General features: G+C 30.1%; 5 protein-coding genes across 6 annotated transcripts; all 5 read left to right on the forward strand.

The window, feature by feature from the left end:
* Nucleotides 1-488: 488 nt before the first annotated feature.
* Nucleotides 489-3,280, forward strand: LOC139773590 (zinc carboxypeptidase-like). Of its 2 annotated transcripts, XM_071708540.1 has the most exons (7): nucleotides 489-622; nucleotides 1,015-1,168; nucleotides 1,461-1,973; nucleotides 2,073-2,160; nucleotides 2,229-2,431; nucleotides 2,670-2,754; nucleotides 2,971-3,280. In XM_071708540.1, the coding sequence occupies exons 2-7, from the start codon at nucleotides 1,022-1,024 to the stop codon at nucleotides 3,171-3,173; spliced, it is 1,239 nt and encodes a 412-aa protein (XP_071564641.1). In that variant the 5' UTR covers nucleotides 489-622; nucleotides 1,015-1,021; the 3' UTR covers nucleotides 3,174-3,280. The 2 variants fall into 2 exon arrangements, with proteins under 2 accessions (XP_071564641.1, XP_071565463.1); XM_071709362.1 differs by lacking the exon at nucleotides 489-622 and having other exon boundaries at nucleotides 972-1,168.
* A 618-nt stretch (nucleotides 3,281-3,898) lies between these two features.
* On the forward strand, nucleotides 3,899-6,931 carry LOC139774721 (zinc carboxypeptidase-like). The gene is made up of 7 exons (XM_071710533.1): nucleotides 3,899-4,111; nucleotides 4,544-4,695; nucleotides 5,002-5,517; nucleotides 5,620-5,707; nucleotides 5,842-6,038; nucleotides 6,287-6,371; nucleotides 6,591-6,931. The coding sequence occupies exons 2-7, from the start codon at nucleotides 4,546-4,548 to the stop codon at nucleotides 6,764-6,766; spliced, it is 1,212 nt and encodes a 403-aa protein (XP_071566634.1). The 5' UTR covers nucleotides 3,899-4,111; nucleotides 4,544-4,545; the 3' UTR covers nucleotides 6,767-6,931.
* Nucleotides 6,932-7,335: 404 nt separating this feature from the next.
* Nucleotides 7,336-11,294, forward strand: LOC139775397 (zinc carboxypeptidase-like). The gene is made up of 7 exons (XM_071711725.1): nucleotides 7,336-7,569; nucleotides 7,964-8,242; nucleotides 8,755-9,270; nucleotides 9,370-9,457; nucleotides 10,190-10,392; nucleotides 10,661-10,745; nucleotides 10,973-11,294. Exons 2-7 carry the CDS (start codon nucleotides 8,090-8,092, stop codon nucleotides 11,167-11,169), a joined length of 1,242 nt encoding a protein of 413 aa, XP_071567826.1. The 5' UTR covers nucleotides 7,336-7,569; nucleotides 7,964-8,089; the 3' UTR covers nucleotides 11,170-11,294.
* Nucleotides 11,295-11,737: 443 nt separating this feature from the next.
* Nucleotides 11,738-14,612, forward strand: LOC139778725 (zinc carboxypeptidase-like). Its single transcript, XM_071716838.1, has 6 exons — nucleotides 11,738-12,209; nucleotides 12,542-13,054; nucleotides 13,157-13,244; nucleotides 13,426-13,628; nucleotides 14,059-14,143; nucleotides 14,288-14,612. The coding sequence occupies exons 1-6, from the start codon at nucleotides 12,066-12,068 to the stop codon at nucleotides 14,485-14,487; spliced, it is 1,233 nt and encodes a 410-aa protein (XP_071572939.1). The 5' UTR covers nucleotides 11,738-12,065; the 3' UTR covers nucleotides 14,488-14,612.
* Nucleotides 14,613-15,569: 957 nt separating this feature from the next.
* LOC139780242 (zinc carboxypeptidase-like) lies at nucleotides 15,570-18,780 on the forward strand. The gene is made up of 7 exons (XM_071718841.1): nucleotides 15,570-15,618; nucleotides 15,857-16,028; nucleotides 16,407-16,922; nucleotides 17,025-17,112; nucleotides 17,292-17,494; nucleotides 17,926-18,013; nucleotides 18,156-18,780. The coding sequence occupies exons 2-7, from the start codon at nucleotides 15,882-15,884 to the stop codon at nucleotides 18,353-18,355; spliced, it is 1,242 nt and encodes a 413-aa protein (XP_071574942.1). The 5' UTR covers nucleotides 15,570-15,618; nucleotides 15,857-15,881; the 3' UTR covers nucleotides 18,356-18,780.
* The last annotated feature ends 28 nt before the right edge of the window (nucleotides 18,781-18,808 follow it).

The following is an 18,808-nucleotide window of genomic DNA, read 5'->3' on the forward strand; positions in this document are numbered from 1 at the left end:
TTAATATATGACTTAATAGTCATTTAATGCACCATCTTTGAAAGAATAAAAGGTACATTATCCATAAAGAACTATAAAATGTAAATGTAATCTTGTCTTTAATATAGCCATTTACATGGTAATAAATGGAAGGAATAGGTTACATCATTCGATAATCCATCAACTTCATTACAGTTCCTATTTTAGAAGCACTTTTTGTAAGCATTCTTTAAAATGTTGATTAATAAAAGAAAACTGCAAAAATTTTCTTTCAAAAAGTAATGCGCATCTCTCTAGTAATGCACATGTTTCTCTATATTTGAGAGATCAATCAATTATATTATTAATTCTTTTTGCCTTTTCGAGCAATCGTAAAGGATATTTAAAGACTTCGTAAACAAAATATTTTGAACCTAAATGGTTTACATAAATATTGTTGTTTGGGATATTGGACGTGTTACTCTGAATAATATGTCTGTGACCCATTTGAATCCGATTGTTTGGAAATCGTCGTCATTATCGAAAGAGACGATATCAGTATTCTATCTAATCTGCAATACTGCCTGTTATCCGGCTAGCCCTTTTTCCTGTGCTATAATCGCTTCTGATATTACGGATTATATATCTCTATATCGAGCAACAGGTTTGACAACAATTATTCTATTATAATGAATATTTTTAACTTGTATTTTTTGGATAATTGCACCGACGTGTTCACTCTACCCTTAATTCATCACACTCAACAAGCTTCTTTTTCAAATAATACCGATACTTGTATGCTACTGTTAATGTTATTTGCATTTATATTGTTTATTTGAAATAAAACAATAACTGCAGACACATATGCCAATGTCTCTCAATCAATAAGTCCACGAAAAAGATGATTTACGTATTAAATTATTTAGGGTTTAAGAATTTATTATAGTAATTATATAACAACGGATCGACGATTAAATTGTCTCGCAAAATTGATATATTGCAATATGATCAAAAAGAAAATTTACGACCAAGATTATGAGAAAGCTTTTTTTACAGAGACGTTATGTGGAAGATAACAGTGTTATCTACGATCGTGGTCATGGTTATTGCTCAGAAGGCTACCTACGAAAATTACAAAGTCTTTAGGGTTACCCCGACCACGGAAAAACAGATCAGACAGCTTCGCCAATTAGGGCAATATCGTGATAAAGTACTGAAGTTGACCCTTCAGATATAAATATAAACACCAAAGTTTTTCCTTTTCCTAAAAAAAAAATCCTTATCATACAAATGCATCATTAAGAAAAATTAATTTCGTAAATTTCATGTAATCCACTGAACGTTCCTAAAATCAATTTTACATACATACATACATACATAACAAACTGTAAATCGTAATACATAAAACTATAAACAATAATGAAATTACATGTATCAATTCTGGATAATGTTAAAATTACGTTCCAATTAATCGAAATTGCAAAATTGAATTTCGTTTACAGTTCATATTCTGGGAAGCACCAATCTTCGTGAACGAGTCAATAAATCTTATGATAGTCCCGAACTATCTGCCGCAATTTTACGAAATAATAACTCAAATCGGTGTACGCTATCAACTCAACATTGAGAACGTTCAAACATTAATTGACCAAACAATGCCTTCCAATCGGTCAGCGTTCGATTTTAAGAGCTACCACAGTCTCGAAGAAATCTACGATAACATGGATGATCTGGCCAAGCAGTATCCTAACAAAGTAAAAGTCGTCGTGGGTGGCAAAACGTACGAGCGACGTCAGATCAAAGGCGTGAAGGTTTCCTTTAAGACTAACAATCCCGGAATCTTTATCGAAGGTGGTATTCACGCTAAAGAGTGGATATCGACGGCGACCGTCATGTACATCCTGCATCAATTGCTAACCAGCAATAACTCGGACGTCAGAAATCTGGCCGAAAGTCACGATTGGTACATCTTCCCCGTATTTAATCCCGACGGATATGTGTACACGCACACCACGGTAAATCTTATTTTCCAACATAACATAAAATCGCGTATACTAATTTAGGAATTAAGATTACTGTACGCACACAGAATGAATTTTTCTAACTGCTTCCAGAACCGCATGTGGAGAAAGAATCGTAAACCACATGGTCTCTTCTGCGTTGGTACGGATCTTAACAGAAACTGGAACTACAGATGGAAAAGTAAGTGCTCGTGAATTTTCTGTGAATAGAGTACCACAGTAATCAATAATGTGATTTGACATTTTCAGCTATCGGTGCTAGTAGTAATCCATGCGTCAGTTCTTATGCCGGAAGTGAACCGTCCTCCGAAATTGAAACAAAGAGCATGTCGAAGTATATCCAGTCGATATCTGATAAATTCGATGCGTACATCTCATTTCACAGTTTCAAACAACTTTTAATGTTCCCTTATGGCCACACGAAAAGTCATCTCGACAATTACGACGAATTGGTATACGATATTTTATTATGAAAAATGCAGCCGTAAAAAATATTTTGTGTATAAAAGAAACATTGTTTTTATAATAAAATATAAAACTAGAGAGTTTTATAATTATAATAATTCTAAAATTATATCTCCACTTTATCATTATTGTCATTAGTATCCTTGTCAATAGAATTAATCTAAATTTTGCGGTATTATTAGCATGAAATTGACGAATTCTGATTATTCTGTATTTGTTTTTTAGTATACTATTGGCTTAAAAGCAATTGCAGCTCTCAGACAGAGATACGGAACTGAATATCGAATTGGAAATATTGCCGAGGCAATTTGTAAGTAGAATTATTTTAACTTATCTTATTTATATCGTTATTTTATCCGCATACGTGTAATTGAGTACTGTTTGATTGAATAGTCAATCAAAAATTTTCTTTATTAAAAGTTTAAATTACAAGTATAAGCTAATTTAAGATATTGCATTTTGAGATAGAAGTAGTTGCAATTCAAAATGTTTTGAAGGCTACGTATACATACATATTTTATTCTAGATCCAGCCACTGGAACTACTATAGATTACATCAAGGGTACTTATGATAAGCGTATTGTTTACGTGTACGAATTGCGTGATAACGGTCGATACGGTTTTTTGTTGCCTCCTGATCAAATTATTCCGACTGGAGAAGAGACTTTGGACTCCCTTGTAGCCATATTTAAGGAGACAGGAAAATGCCAAAACCAAATTGAATTGTAAATAGTATAAAGTTAATATCGTCAATTTTTATTTATAGATTACTGGTGTTTTACTTGAGCGTTTATAAATTTTAATTTAAATATCATTTTTAGTCTAAATTATGTACGATGTGCCGAAATTCTTATACTCGAGATTAGGTACGATAAACAAGATAAATGTATTATTACTCTGAAATAAAAATAACTTATTTGTTTAACTTCCCGAGTTTCATTTGATTTCTTTTTAATTATTCGTTTGCTCAAGTTGATCTCATCGAGCCTTAATGAAGCAATTAAGAATTTGTTGATGTACTCAGTTGCATAATATTTAATTTTTTTAATTCATAAGTCAATATAATTGATAATAACTGATAAGACGTTAAATGACATAAAACAGTTGAATTTTAAAACAATTAAGATGCGAAGATTAATATGAAATAAAATATGGATTTCTTTTTTAGGCATTTGTTCGTGTTATAAATATATGTCTTGTAATTCATAGATATGTATTTATATAAATACAGTACATAGTAAAAAGACATTAAATAAAACAAAATTATATCTTTTAAAAATCTGCAAAAAAGATAAATTTTTCAAGATATTAACAAAGAAACAAAGAATATTATCCGATGAAAGTTTTAGTCAACTGTTGGACATATACTAGAACTAGGGATTTCGAAAACATGAAAATGTAGTAAACGCGCGCATGAACAGGTCACCCATATTAATATTTGTGTTTGAGGATGTTGTCCACGACGCACGTGTTTCCGACCTTTATTTAATACTTCTATGATCAGTTGAAATCAGACAGTCGGAGATCATTGTCAACTTCCGAAGAGAAAATATACAACAGTGTCTTACCCATCTCGTTTGTTCTATTTTCGATCTAGAATTCTCGGCTAGAATTTGGCTTTCAGGCATTAGTCATTTCTAGCACAACGTAATATTTAAATTGGACAGGTTTGACCATAATTTTTCCCTAATAATGAATATTCTTAATTTAAAATTTTTCGAGAGTTGAATATATATTTGATTTGACTTGCATTATGATTATACATAGCAGCAATATTAAGCGCGATTGTACCATTTTTACTAAATAATTTTAATACATGTCCAAAGCTAATACATATTGCTACACATTATTAAAATCATTGTGCAAAAATATACATGTACATATATGTATAAGTGTGTGTGTGTGTATCAAGGCGATTTTTTTTAAATAATATGTAAAAATATGTAATAATATCTAGAAATTGTTTGTATAAGTGTGAATTTAATTCATTTAGTGGATAATGATAATTATTAATGATTAAATTTTTTTGCTAGAGTTTGTAGCATTTTAATTTATAAAGATATTTGCAATTTAATTATAAGGAATCTATTTGCATATAGCCATGTGGAGGATAATAATGTTGTGTATCGTGACCATGGGCATAGCTACCTCTGACAAGGTTAGCTACGAAGGTTTCAAGCTCTTCAAGATTGTCCCGAAAACAAATACGCATTTGAGGTTACTTCAAGATTTGAAAAATGATACCGCCAAAGTAAATAAACCATTTATATAAAATTAAAAATACAAACGGCTCATATGCAACTTTTTCTTCTAAAAGGATACTAGTTTCGCACTAATTGATTTTGTCAGTTAATATTTAAAATAGCGCAGTTCTCATGCATTTTATATTATCTATGTTAAATAAGCAAAATCAATTTTATAAATATTTAAAATAACTTATAAATTAAATGCCATGGAATAAAGAATAAACCTGAGAAACATGTACATATATTTTTAATTAAGTTTAAGATTCAATTTTATTTAAATAAAATTGTGAAACTGTGGATCTTATTTACAGTATAGCTTCTGGGAAATACCAATTGCGTTAAAGAGAGAAGGGTTTCTTATGGTACCGCCGTACAATTTGGAACTATTTTACAATATTATGGGCGATTTCAAATTGACCTTTGAAGTCAAAATTGACAATATCCAGAAAGTAATTGACGATACGATTCCTCAGAATAAATCGCAAGGCTTCGATTTTAAACAATATCCTACTCTCGAAGAAATCTACGATAATCTGGAAGAGTTGGCCAAGAAGTATCCCAACAAAGTGCAGGTCGTCGTAGGCGGTAGAACATATGAGGGACGCGAGATCAAAGGCGTAAAGATAATCTCGGGTGAAGGGAAACGTGGAATCTTCATCGAGGGAGGCATTCATGCCAGGGAATGGATTTCGCCGGCGACTGTCATGTATATCCTGCATCAATTATTGACTAGTAATAATTCGGACGTGAGAGATGTAGCTGACAATAATAATTGGTTTATCTTCCCGGTATTCAATCCCGACGGATACGTGTTCTCGCATGTTAAGGTAAGATTTATTTTATGATATTATATGGCGTTATCTATTATTGTTATTCTAATTATAATTTGAGATCATTTTCATGAGTAGGCTTTCTTTGATATTTTTCAGGATCGATTATGGAAAAAAACTCGCAAACCGTCCAGTGATATCTGCATTGGATCGGATCCCAATAGGAACTGGGATTTTCGCTGGAATAGTAAGTATTTAGCTAATAGAAGAGTAATAAATAACAGAAAAACATTATTAAAAGTTCAGATTATTGTGGGAGCTTCAAAATTCTAATTACATTAAGATTTGTCGATGTATAACGTTGTAACTTGACATTCTCAGCTATTGGCACCAGCAACAATCCTTGCGATGAAGATTATCCCGGAAGTGAGCCATTCTCCGAAATAGAAACGAAAAGCATATCCGAATATATCAAATCCAATATCCGCCATTTCAAAACGTATGTTGCGTTCCACAGTTTTTCTCAACAAGTGCTGTTTCCTAGCAGTCCGGATTTACCTGACTCATATGATGATTTGGTAAGAAATTGCATTGGTAAATAAGAGTGGTGTTTTAAAGAAATATTTGTTATAAAAAGGAAATATTTCAGAAGCAAATAAAATTTTAAGCAATATATTTTTGTGACTTTAGATAACTTTTTCGTATTAAACGCGCTTTCAAGTAGTTCGCTTTTAATAATTTCTATAATTCGAAATTATATTATTTGCGCATTAAATGTGCACATTAAATATTTTAATAGGAATCAGTGTAATATTTGCGATTTTAGCATGCTTTCGGTACGATTGCAATGGAGGATATTCGATTAAGGTACAATACTCAATATGAGCGTGGAAGTATTAGCAAGTTTCACCGTATGTAAACCCTTAACTATCTAAATTTCTAAATTTTTAAAATAATTTACCGCTTTTAAAATCGTTTTTTTTTTGTTTCTTTATAACAATATCTTATTTGTTTTCATATAGACATACATAAAAAATTGAAATGTTTAACATTGTATTTTATCAGATTAATATAATTCCAATTTAAAAGATATGTTGCTTTTTATATATAATATGTAAAATTATTTTTAGGGTTGAGTGGTTCTAGCGTCGATTACATCTTTCATGTTCTTCGTAAACCTCAGGTATATATCTATAAATTGCGCGATAAAGGTCAATATGGCTTCTTGTTACCACCTGAGCAGATTATTCCGACTGGAGAAGAGACTCTAGATTCTCTTGTATCTTTACTTGGCTATATGATCTAATGTTAGAACGAAAAAAAAGAAATATGAGCTATATGATCTAATTTTAGAACGAAATAAAAATAATTTTTTTATTATTATATGTAAATTTATTGTTATTGATTATATATTTTTACTTGACATATTATATATATATATATTACATGAAGAAATATTTTTATGTAAAATCTATTGATAAAAACAATAAAATTTTGATGTTATGTTTTTTAATTATATACGATGTTTTAAATTTCCTATGTTTTTATTATTATTAACAAAGTTTCTTGCACATATCTTTGAAAAAGTTCAATTTACTTTTACAATATTGTTTTCTTGACATCTTTTCTCAGAATGTATACATCATGTACTATGTACACAGTAAACAGACATTAAACAGCAAAAGAGAGAAAATTACATGTTTTTTTTAATTTGCAAAAGATACATTTTTTAACATATTAACAAAGAAATAAGAATATTATCCAGTAAACTTTTAATCAACTGTTGATCATACTAGAATTAAAGATTTCGGAAACATAGTAAACGCGCGCGCGAGAGGAGGAGAGGAGAGAGAGAACAGGTTACCCGTATCAATATTTGTGTTTGAGAATATTGTCTCCATGACGAATATGTTTCTTGGTCGACTTTTATCTAATAATTCTATGATCAGTTGGGATCAGACCGTTGGATATCGTTGTCGACTTCTTGGGAGAAGATTTATACAACGATGTCTTATCCATCCTGCTGATTCTACTGACTTTTATTCGGCTAGATTTTGGCTTTCAGGCATTCGTCTATTTCTAGCACAACGCAAAATTCGAATCAAACAGGTTTGGCCATATAGCTTTCCAACAATATTCTTATTTAAAAATCTTTCGAGAATTGAGAATTTGATTTGACTTGCATTATGATATTAGTGACAATATTAGCGCGTTTGTATCCATTCTATTCTTAGATATGTCTAAAATAGAATGGATGATCTATTATTAGAAATCTATTATTAGATACATTTTTTAATACATTTACAAAGCAATTACACACACACATATTATATACATATATACATATGCATATATGTATATATTGTTATAATATAACAGGCAATTATTAATGATTAAGTCATTTCGCCAAAGATATGTAGCATTTAAATCTAGAAATTGTTTGTAAGTGAATTTAACTTACCTATGTAATTAAATTTATAATTTTATTTAATTTATTTAATAGGTAATAATAATTATTGATAATTACGTTATCTCGAAACAAAGTGAAGTGGAGCATTATAATCATAGAAGAATATTCGCAATTTAAATATATTATAAGAAATCTATTCTCATATACTATATAGTCATCATGTGGAAGATAATAATATTGTGTATCGTGACCATGGGCGTAGCTACCGTTGACAAGATTAGCTACGAAGGTTACAAACTCTTCAGCATTGTCCCGAAAACAAAATTGGAGTTGGAGCTACTTGAAGAACTGAGAAAGTTGGGTAACGCCGAAGTAAGTAGATTATTTAAATAAAAACAAAAATACACACACGTAATTTTTTCTTCTGAAAGGAGATACCACTAATTGATTTGTCAGTTAACATTAAATTCTCATGTATTTTATATTATCTGAAATAAACCAAATTAATTTTATAGATACTCAAAATAATTTATAAATCTAATGTTACATGAAATATATAGAATGCAACTAAGAAATACTGTACCGGTCAAAAGTATTGCATCGCTTAATTGACATTGAATAATTATTGTTGATGACAGTTTGAAACAACGGAATCAAATCATTAAGATCTTTATTTTTTCTCAAAGTATTTCTATCAAAGCATAAAATAACAATACTGAAATACAATTTCATAACATTTATGTACGTCTTTCTTTATTAAAGTAACGACTTCCCTTTCCATGTAGTGATACAATACTTTTGACCGGTGTTGTATGATATATTTTTAATAGGTTTAAGAATATATTTCACTTAAGTAAAATTGCGAAACTGAATCTTATTTACAGTACAACTTCTGGCAAGTACCAAGTGTGTTAGACAGAGAAGTTATTTTTATGGTACCTCCGCGCAATTTAGATGAATTTCATGACCTTATGTTCCGTTTCAATATGCACTTTGAAGTCAGAATGGACAATATCCAGGAAGTAATTGACGAGACGATCCCTCAGAATAAGTCGCAAGGCTTTGATTTTGAACAATATCATACTCTCGAAGAAATCTACGATAATCTGGAAGAGCTGGCCAAGAAATATCCCCACAAAGTGCAGGTCGTCGTAGGCGGCAGAACATATGAAGGACGCGAGATCAAGGGCGTAAAGGTAATCTCTAGTGAAGAGAGATCTGGAATCTTCATTGAGGGTGGCATTCATGCCAGGGAATGGATTTCGCCAGCGACTGTCATGTACATCCTGCATCAACTATTGACTAGCGAAGATTCGGATGTGAGATATGTAGCTGACAATCATAATTGGTTTATTTTCCCAGTATTCAATCCCGACGGATATGTGTTCTCGCATGTTAAGGTAAGATTTATTTCATATTAAACGGCATTATTTATAATTGTAATTTTAAATATGAGTTGAGTTTATCCACACGAGCGGGCTTTCTTTGATATTTTTCAGGATCGATTATGGAGAAAAACTCGCAAACCGTCCAGTGGTACCTGCATTGGATCGGATCCCAATAGGAACTGGGATTACCACTGGAATAGTAAGTATTTAGCGAATAGAAGAATAATAAATAATAGAAAGTAATAATAAAAAAAACAAATAATAGAAAAACGTTATCGAAAGTTCAGATTATTTGGAAGTTTTGAAATGCTAATCACGCACGGTAAAGAACATTTTGTATTTGTGTTGAAATCTACCCGTGTAGAAATTTTTGTGTCAAATTTTTAACAGATACACTTGTGTTAATGTAACAGATTGTCATTGTGTTGTTTCTGCATTAAGTTAATATTCACCGTTTTTAAGAATTAAAATAAAATAAATTTATATGTAAATGCACGAATTTTTAGTGACACATTTTCTATCTTAAAGTAAACAGATAAGTTGTTACTTTCTTTTCCATAAGAGTTCAATCTGTTAAATCAACATGTTTCTTATGTTATGTATTATAATAAGATATCTCTTTTGTTTTCTGTAAAAAAAAAGAAGAAAGAATAACATTTAATGTAAGAATGAAATAATTTTAATTAAATTTAATATTATAAGTATGTTAATTTAACATAAACTTTGCTTCCAGATAGCGTCCATGTGTTACAATTTTGTATTAATTTTTCACGTATTATTTGTGTTACTTATTTACATATTTGCCATCTGTTAAATTAACATAAAAATTAGAGTGAATAAATTGGTACATGTAAAATGTATCAAATTTAACAAAAAATTTTTTCCGTGCATTACGATCCATCAATGTAACATTATAACTTGATTTTCTCAGCTACTGGCACCAGCAACAATCCTTGCGATGACGATTACCCTGGAAGCAAGCCATTCTCCGAAATAGAGATGAAAAGCATATCCGAATATATGAAATCCAATCTCCACCATTTCAATTCGTATATTTCGTTCCACGGTTTTTCCCAACGATTGATGTTTCCTTATGGCCATACGGATGAACGTATTAACTCCTATGATGAATTGGTAAGAGATGGCATTGATAAAAAAGAATGTTACCTTTGAAAAATATTTGTGATAAAAAGGAAATAATATTTCAGAAGCAAATAAAATATTAAGTAATGTATATTTGTGGCTTTAGATAACTTTTTCGCGTGGCTTTAGATAACTTAAAATGCGCTTTCAAGTTGTTCGCTTTTAATAATTTATATAATTCAAAATCGTATTATTTTGTAATATACATTTAATGTGATTAAATATTGTAATGGAATTAATGTAATGTTTGCGATTTCAGTATCGTGTCGGCTCGACAGCACTCAAAGCTCTTAAACGGAGGTACAATACCCAATATATGATTGGAAGTATTGGCGAGTTTCACCGTATGTAAACTCTTAATTGTTTAAAATAATTTACCGCCATTAAAATCTTTTTTCCTCGTTTTTTTTTATAACAACATTAACAGAAATAACTGTACAATAATGTTGCCTTTTTTTATATGTGTACATAATTAAAATGTTTATTATCGTATTTTATTAGATTAAAATAATTACAATTTATAAATATGTTGCTTTTTTTCTAATAATATATAATATAAAATTATTTCTAGAACTGAGCGGTCTTAGTGTAGATTACATCGCAGATGTTTTCGATAAACTCATCGTGTATATGTACGAATTGCGCGACAAGGGTCAATATGGCTTCTTATTGCCACCTGAGCAGATTATTCCAACTGGAGAAGAGGCTTTAGATTCTCTTATAGCTATATTTAAAGCATTGTCAAGTGGATATATAAGAAATAGTTAAATGTGACATTTTTACAATTTACTGTTATTTGTTTTGTATTTTTATTTTACGAATAATAGATATATTACATGAAGAAATATTTTTATGTAAAACCTATCGATAAATGACAATAAATTTCGATATTATGTTTTCTAATTATGTACGATGTTTTAAATTTCCTACGCTTTACCATTGATATTATCAAAATTTCCTAAACATATCTTTGAAAAAACTCGATTTACTTTGACAATATTTCTTGATATCTTTCGTCAGAATTAACTATTTATTTTTGTACTTACTAATTCTCGTTTAAATCAATTTCTCTTAATCAACAGTGCCTATTTGTAATAATTCCATAAATGCCCAAATGACTTCGATGTTTTATATAATATTTAATAATATTTTCATTGCTTGAGAAAATAATCGTCTTAAGGTTAACATGTACAAGTTGTAAATATGTACACATATGGCGAATACAAGTGGCGAAATAAAAGGTTTACTTATAAAAGTACACATAAATGTATGATTAATGTATGATTAATTATAAAATACTTTGTCAATACCTCAACAGAGCAAATTAATGCGATAAAGTAATTTTGGTGCCGTGTGCAACTATAACGTATTTAAGTGAATGAACATACATATGTAGTATTGGCATTGCCGATGAACCTGTTTTGTAGAAAGGGTAAGCCAATCTTGAGAGAGATTATTCCTAAATCATAATACGAGAATTAAATGTTTTGTTAATCAAATTTCAATTAGAATTTATTTATGAGTAGATTTAAACTGCATTTTGGAAAAATTGTATGGTATAATAACTATAATAAAAAATATTTATTACTTATAATTGTGACTCCAAAAGATTGATAATAACTAAAAACAGTCGTGCATTAAATTTAAAGGAAACTGTAATCATCATGTGGAAGCTAATATTATTATGTACGGTGGGCCTGGTGGCCGCCGAGATGGCTACTTTTGAAAACTACAAGGTCTTCAAAATTGATGTGACTACACAGACGCAGGTTGACCTGCTCAATATGTTGGCAGACGTTTCTGACGGAGTGAGTAAATCTTACAAGCATAAAGAAACAAGTAAAAACAAATTAATATATTCGATGCTTTTATATATTTTATGCTTCATTTTATTATAAAAATCTATCTTTCTTGAGAGATTTATAACATTTAAACATTGACCATATTAGTTAAAATTCGAAAAAAATTGATTTCATAAAAATAGCATAATATACACACAAATTTATATAAATTCATAAAATCTACAGAGTTACTGAATTATATTTATTAAATAACATTTAGAACGTTTATATAAAAACCGAAAAATATATAACTAAAATTATATTGTTATTAAATATACAAAATTAAACATCATTTACAGTTTTCCTTCTGGGCGGCACCGGCTGTGAACAAACAAGTGGACCTTATGGTAGCCCCACATAAATTGCCCGAATTCTACGAAATGATGGCGCAGATCCGAGCACCCCATGAAGTTCTTATTGAGAATGTTCAGGCATTAATTGATCAGACAACACCCCCGAGTGCATCGACGAAATTCGATTTTAAAAACTATCACACTCTCGACACAATTTACAAGAATCTGGATGACCTGGCTCAGCAGTATCCCGACAAGGTGCAGACTGTCGTGGGCGGTAAAACATACGAAGGACGCCAGATCAAAGGCGTCAAAGTTTCCTTTAAAGCCAACAATCCCGGGATCTTCATCGAGGGTGGTATTCACGCCAGAGAATGGATCTCTCCAGCGACTGTCATGTATATTCTGCATCAATTGCTGACCAGCACCAATCCGGAGGTCAGAGCTCTGGCTGAGAGCCACGATTGGTATATCTTCCCCTCGTTTAATCCCGACGGATATGTGTACACGCACACCACGGTAAATCTCGTCTAAAATTATATTTTAATAATTTCACATAAAACATTGTTTATTAATTTATAAATTAACTTTAATTACACGAAAATTTTTAATTTATTTCAGAATCGATTATGGAGAAAAACACGTAAGCCGTATGGTTTTCTCTGTTATGGCAGCGATCCCAACAGGAACTGGGGCTACAAATGGAACGGTAAAAATTTACATTATGTGATAGGAAACTATGATAATAAAACATTATAAAAAGTTATAAATAATATAAAAATCGAGATTATTTTACAAGGTTTAAAGAACTTACAAGATTAAAATTGGCCTGATGTTTGTTAATATTATTTTTTATATGTATATTGATATATGCAATTGAATATTTTCAGTCGGAGGCGCTAGCAATTTCCCATGTTCCGAAACTTACGCCGGAAGTGGACCGTTTTCCGATGTTGAGACAAAGAGCATGTCCGAATATATCAATTCTATTTCCGACAAATTTTACGCGTATCTCGCATTCCATAGTTATTCGCAATTATTGATGTTCCCGTACGGTCACACAAAGACTCGTCTTGAAAACTACGACAATATGGTGAGTAATTTTAATTGTAAAACACAAATATAATTTTGAGAAATTTATAATAAAATAATCATCTATAAGAGAATTATCTATAAAAAGTATCAAATTGATAAAACAATTAGTTTCCTCTGTATAATATTATTGTTATTATATAATTATATTTATCAATAAAACAGTATCATCATATAAATTCCGAACCAATGCAAATGTGAATTGTATATATATTGAGAAGGAAATATTAATTCAAACTTAACGACAATTCGGATTAATAATATAATTAATAGTAATTAATCCAATTCTACAATAAAACAAAGAAGCGGTTTTACATTATTTTGTCATTAGCATAATTTATTAATGGAACATTATTTTGATTAATTCTAACGATTACTTATAAGAAATAATAGAATATAACAAAGTTTACATGACTTTTACAATTTTTCAGTATGCTATTGGATTGAACTCGATTACAGCTCTCGCAAAGAGATATGGAACTAAATATAAAACTGGAAATATTGCCGAGACGCTCTGTACGTAGAACAATTTTTATTTATTTTGTCTTCTGTCTTTCTGTTTATCTATCTCTCTACTTATCTATCTTGTCTATCATGCCTAAATAATTTTTATTTTTCTAAAATAAAAAAGCGTTGAAGATCTCTTCTTTCTATTTTTAGATGTGGCTTCCGGAAATTCTATAGATTGGGTCAAAGGCACATATGGTAAACCTGTCACCTACATTTATGAATTGCGTGATAAAGGTCGTTACGGCTTTTTGTTGCCATCTAATCAAATTGTCCCGACTGGAGAAGAGACTATGGACTCCCTTGTAGCCATGTTTAAAGAGGCGAAAGCACGTGGCTATCCCACAAAATAATTAAGACTCATTAATTTTCGTATAAATATTACTATTAATGGCATATTTTTATTTGACGATCTGCTAATTTTTCATTTAATATTATGTAATCTATAATACAACAATAAATCTCGTTTTTAATCATATACGATGTTTCGAATTAAAAATTAAAGATTTGTAATTTGATCAATTGCAACTGAATTGCAAATAGTACAATATTTCCTGCTATATCAGCGATAATGTATTCTTGTTTGGTAAGTTATTGATTTACGATTGTCATCAGTAAATTTTATTATTTTAATTCTAATTATATATAATATTTTGAATTTTGTGTGCTTGATATAAACAAAAATATGTATATGTCGTCACCAGCTTATGTTTTCAATTTTGAATTTTCTAGAATTATTTATTTTATTTGTATTACTTGCACACTCAGGCCAATTTTCTTCAATTTTTTAAATCCCAAAAATACATTTAAACGCGGTATTTTAAGTTGCGTAATATCTGACTGATTCTTATCATAATATAATTGATCATACACAAACATACAAATATAATTATGTAATGGAAAAGATACAAAGTACACTCGTTTCAAGATAAGAAAATTATGTCCATAACTTTCCCTAAATTATATTCACAAGGTCAGTTTGCCGATAAGTTATCTATGAAATGATGAATGAAAAATCTCTCTTCCACTTGTGTAAAGATTGTGTTTTCCAGTGAAAACACTTTTTTTAAAGTAAAATATATTATATTTATTGTTACTATTATTAGCACTACTACTACTACCACTACTGCTTACGCAATCAAAATATTCCGTGATTTTAATCAACTTTCGAATACACTTAAATTTTATAATTCTAGCAATATTTTGAGCGCGAGAAAATAATTGTTGTAAGAGATTTATATGCACAAATAGGTAAAATTTCTGATTTAATTATGAAAGATACATATTTACATTCTACAACACATTTATACATGCAATAATGGAAAACTACAGGACAACAAGTATAAAAATATACTATGACGCTTTGATAAGAGGATGACAAATTATATATTGTGATAGTGTAATTTTGGTGCCGTGTGTAATTCTGTATTTAAATGCAATGAACGTAACAATATCGATTGCAAGTGCCTCCGTTTTACGGAAAGGTAAGTCGATATTCTCGAACAAGATTGGAAAATTAAAAAAATTTTTTAAAATCAAATAAGAATTAAATGTCTTGCTAATAAATTCAAAATCAATATTCATCGGTTAATAAGTCCAGCTGTCTGTTAAGAGTTTCACAAGAAATACAAGTCTTTATATATAATAAAAAGCATATGCGATAATTGTAATAATTATAAATTAAAATTGTATAATGTATGGCATCGTGAATTAAAATTAAAGGGAAATACGTGGTAACGGAATCATCATGTGGAGAACAATAGTATTATGTACAGTCATCGGCCTGATAGCCGCCGAGAAAGCTACTTTTCACAATTACAAGGTCTTCAGAATTACTCCGACCACAAAGACGCACGTTGAATTACTACGCCAATTGACCGAGGTTCCTGATGGAGTAAGTAAAAATTGAAGCATAAATAGTAAATGCAAATAATAAAGCAGATTATAAAAATAAAATAGAAACAAATGTATTCCGTTAAAAATCCATTTTTAATATTCCTGTTTTGTAATTACATTAAAATCGCAAAATAGTTTTCACGTAATTTGTAATAATGTAATTGAAATTCACAAAGTTTCATTAATTTGCTTATTAAATAATATTTAGAAATTGAAAATTAACTAACAAGCATACGATAAATTTATAAGACTAAAATGAAATAACTATTAATCATACGTGATTAATTAATTATTTATTTCTAACTCCTCATTATGTTGCAATCTGTCCTAATTTTGAACATTCAGTAAAAGGTTTGTCTTAAAAAATTATTTATAGCTTACTTTCTGGAAAGAACCGACTACCGTAAATACGCATGTGGATATTATGGTAGCTCCACACAAGCTGCCAGAATTTCACGAATTAATGGGTCAGATTAAGGCACCCCATCAAATTTATGTTGAAAACGTTCAGACACTAGTCGATCATACGACAAATCGGTCGACGTCGACGTCGTTCGATTTTGAGAGCTACCACACTCTCTGGGAAATCTACAAGAACCTGGATGATTTGGCCGAACAATATCCCGGCAAAATAGAAGTTGTCGTGGGTGGCAAAACATATGAGGGACGTCAGATCAAAGGCGTTAAGGTTTCCTTTAAGGCTAACAATCCCGGGATCTTCATCGAGGGTGGTATTCATGCCATGGAATGGATCTCTCCAGCGACTGTCATGTATATTCTGCATCAATTGCTGACCAGCACCAATCCGGAGGTCAGAGCTCTGGCTGAGAGCCACGATTGGTATATCTTCCCCGTATTTAATCCCGACGGATATGTGTACACGCACACCACGGTAAATCTCGTCTAAAATTATATTTTAATAATGTCACATAAAACATTGTTTATTAATTTATAAATTAACCTTAATTACACGAAAATTTTTAATTTATTTCAGAATCGATTATGGGGAAAAACACGTAAGCCGTATGGTTCTCTCTGTTATGGCAGCGATCCCAACAGGAACTGGGGCTACAAATGGAACGGTAAAAATTTACATTATGTGATAGAAAATTATGATAATAAAACATTATAAAAAGTTATAAATAACATAAAAATTGAGATTATTTTACAAGATTTGAAGAACTTACGAGATTAAAATTGGCCTGATGTTTGTTAATATTATTTTTTATATGTATATTGATATGCAATTTAATATTTTCAGTTGGAGGCGCTAGCAATTTCTCATGTTCCGAAAATTACGCCGGAAGTGCACCGTTTTCCGATGTTGAGACAAAGAGCATGTCCGAATATATCAATTCTATTTCCGACAAATTTTACGCGTATCTCGCATTCCATGGTTATTCGCAATCATTGATATTCCCGTACGGTTACACAAAGACTCATCTCGAAAACTACGACAATATGGTGAGTAATTTTAATTGTAAAACACAAATATAATTTTGAGAAATTTATAATAAAATAATCACCTATAAGAGAATTATCTATAAAAAGTATCAAATTGGTAAAACAATTAGTTTCCTCTGTATAATATTATTATAATTATATAATTATATTTATCAATGAAACAGTATCATTATATAAATTTCGAACCAATGCAAATGTGAATTGTATATATATTGAGAAGGAAATATTAATTCAAACTTAACGACAATTCGGATTAATAATATAATTAATAGTAATTAATCTCCAATTCTACAATAAAACAAAGAAGCGGTTTTACATTATTTTGTCATTAGCATAATTATTAATGGAACATTATTTCGATTAATTCTAATAATTACTTATGAGAAATAATAGAATATAACAAAGTTTACATGATTTTTACAATTTTTCAGTATGCTATTGGATTGAACTCGATTACAGCTCTCGCAAAGAGATATGGAACTAAATATAAAACTGGAAATATTGCCGAGACGCTCGGCCGTACGTAGAACAATTTTTATTTATTTTGTCTTCTGTCTTTCTGTTTATCTATCTCTCTACCTATCTATCTTGTCTATCATGCCTAAATAATTTTTATTTTTTTAAAATAAAAGCGTTAAAAATCTTTTCTTTCTATTTTTAGATTTGGCTTCCGGAAATTCTATAGATTGGGTCAAAGGCACATATGGTAAACCTGTTATCTACGCTTATAATTTGCGTGATAAAGGTCGTTACGGCTTTTTGTTGCCATCTAATCAAATTGTCCCGACTGGAGAAGAGACTATGGACTCCCTTGTAGCCATGTTTAAAGAGGCGAAATCACGTGGCTATCCCACAAAATAATTAAAGCTCATTAATTTTCGTATAAATATTACTATTAATGGGATATTTTTATTTGACAATCTGCTAATTTTTCATTTAATATTATGTAATCTATAATACAACAATAAATCTCGTTTTTAATCATATACGATGTTTCGAATTAAAGATTAAAGATTTGTAATTTGATCAATTACATCTGAATTGCAAATAGTACAATATTTTCGGCTATCTCAGCGATAATGTATTCTTGTTTGGTAAATTATTGATTTACGATTGTCATCAGTAAATTTTATTATTTTAATTCTAATTATATATAATATTTTGAATTTTGTGTGCTTGATATAAACAAAAATATGGATTAAGGTTATTTGTAAACCAAGTCCACTTCTTGGATATGTAGCTGAAGTTAATAAATATATATATAAACAAAAATATGTATATGTCGTCACCAGCTTACGTTTTCAATTTTGAATT

The sequence above is a fragment of the Temnothorax nylanderi genome, unplaced genomic scaffold, assembly GCF_030848795.1.
Source record: "Temnothorax nylanderi isolate EJ_2023f unplaced genomic scaffold, tnyl_v1.0 TNYL_tig0001_pilon, whole genome shotgun sequence".
Classification (NCBI taxonomy): Eukaryota; Metazoa; Arthropoda; class Insecta; order Hymenoptera; family Formicidae; genus Temnothorax; species Temnothorax nylanderi.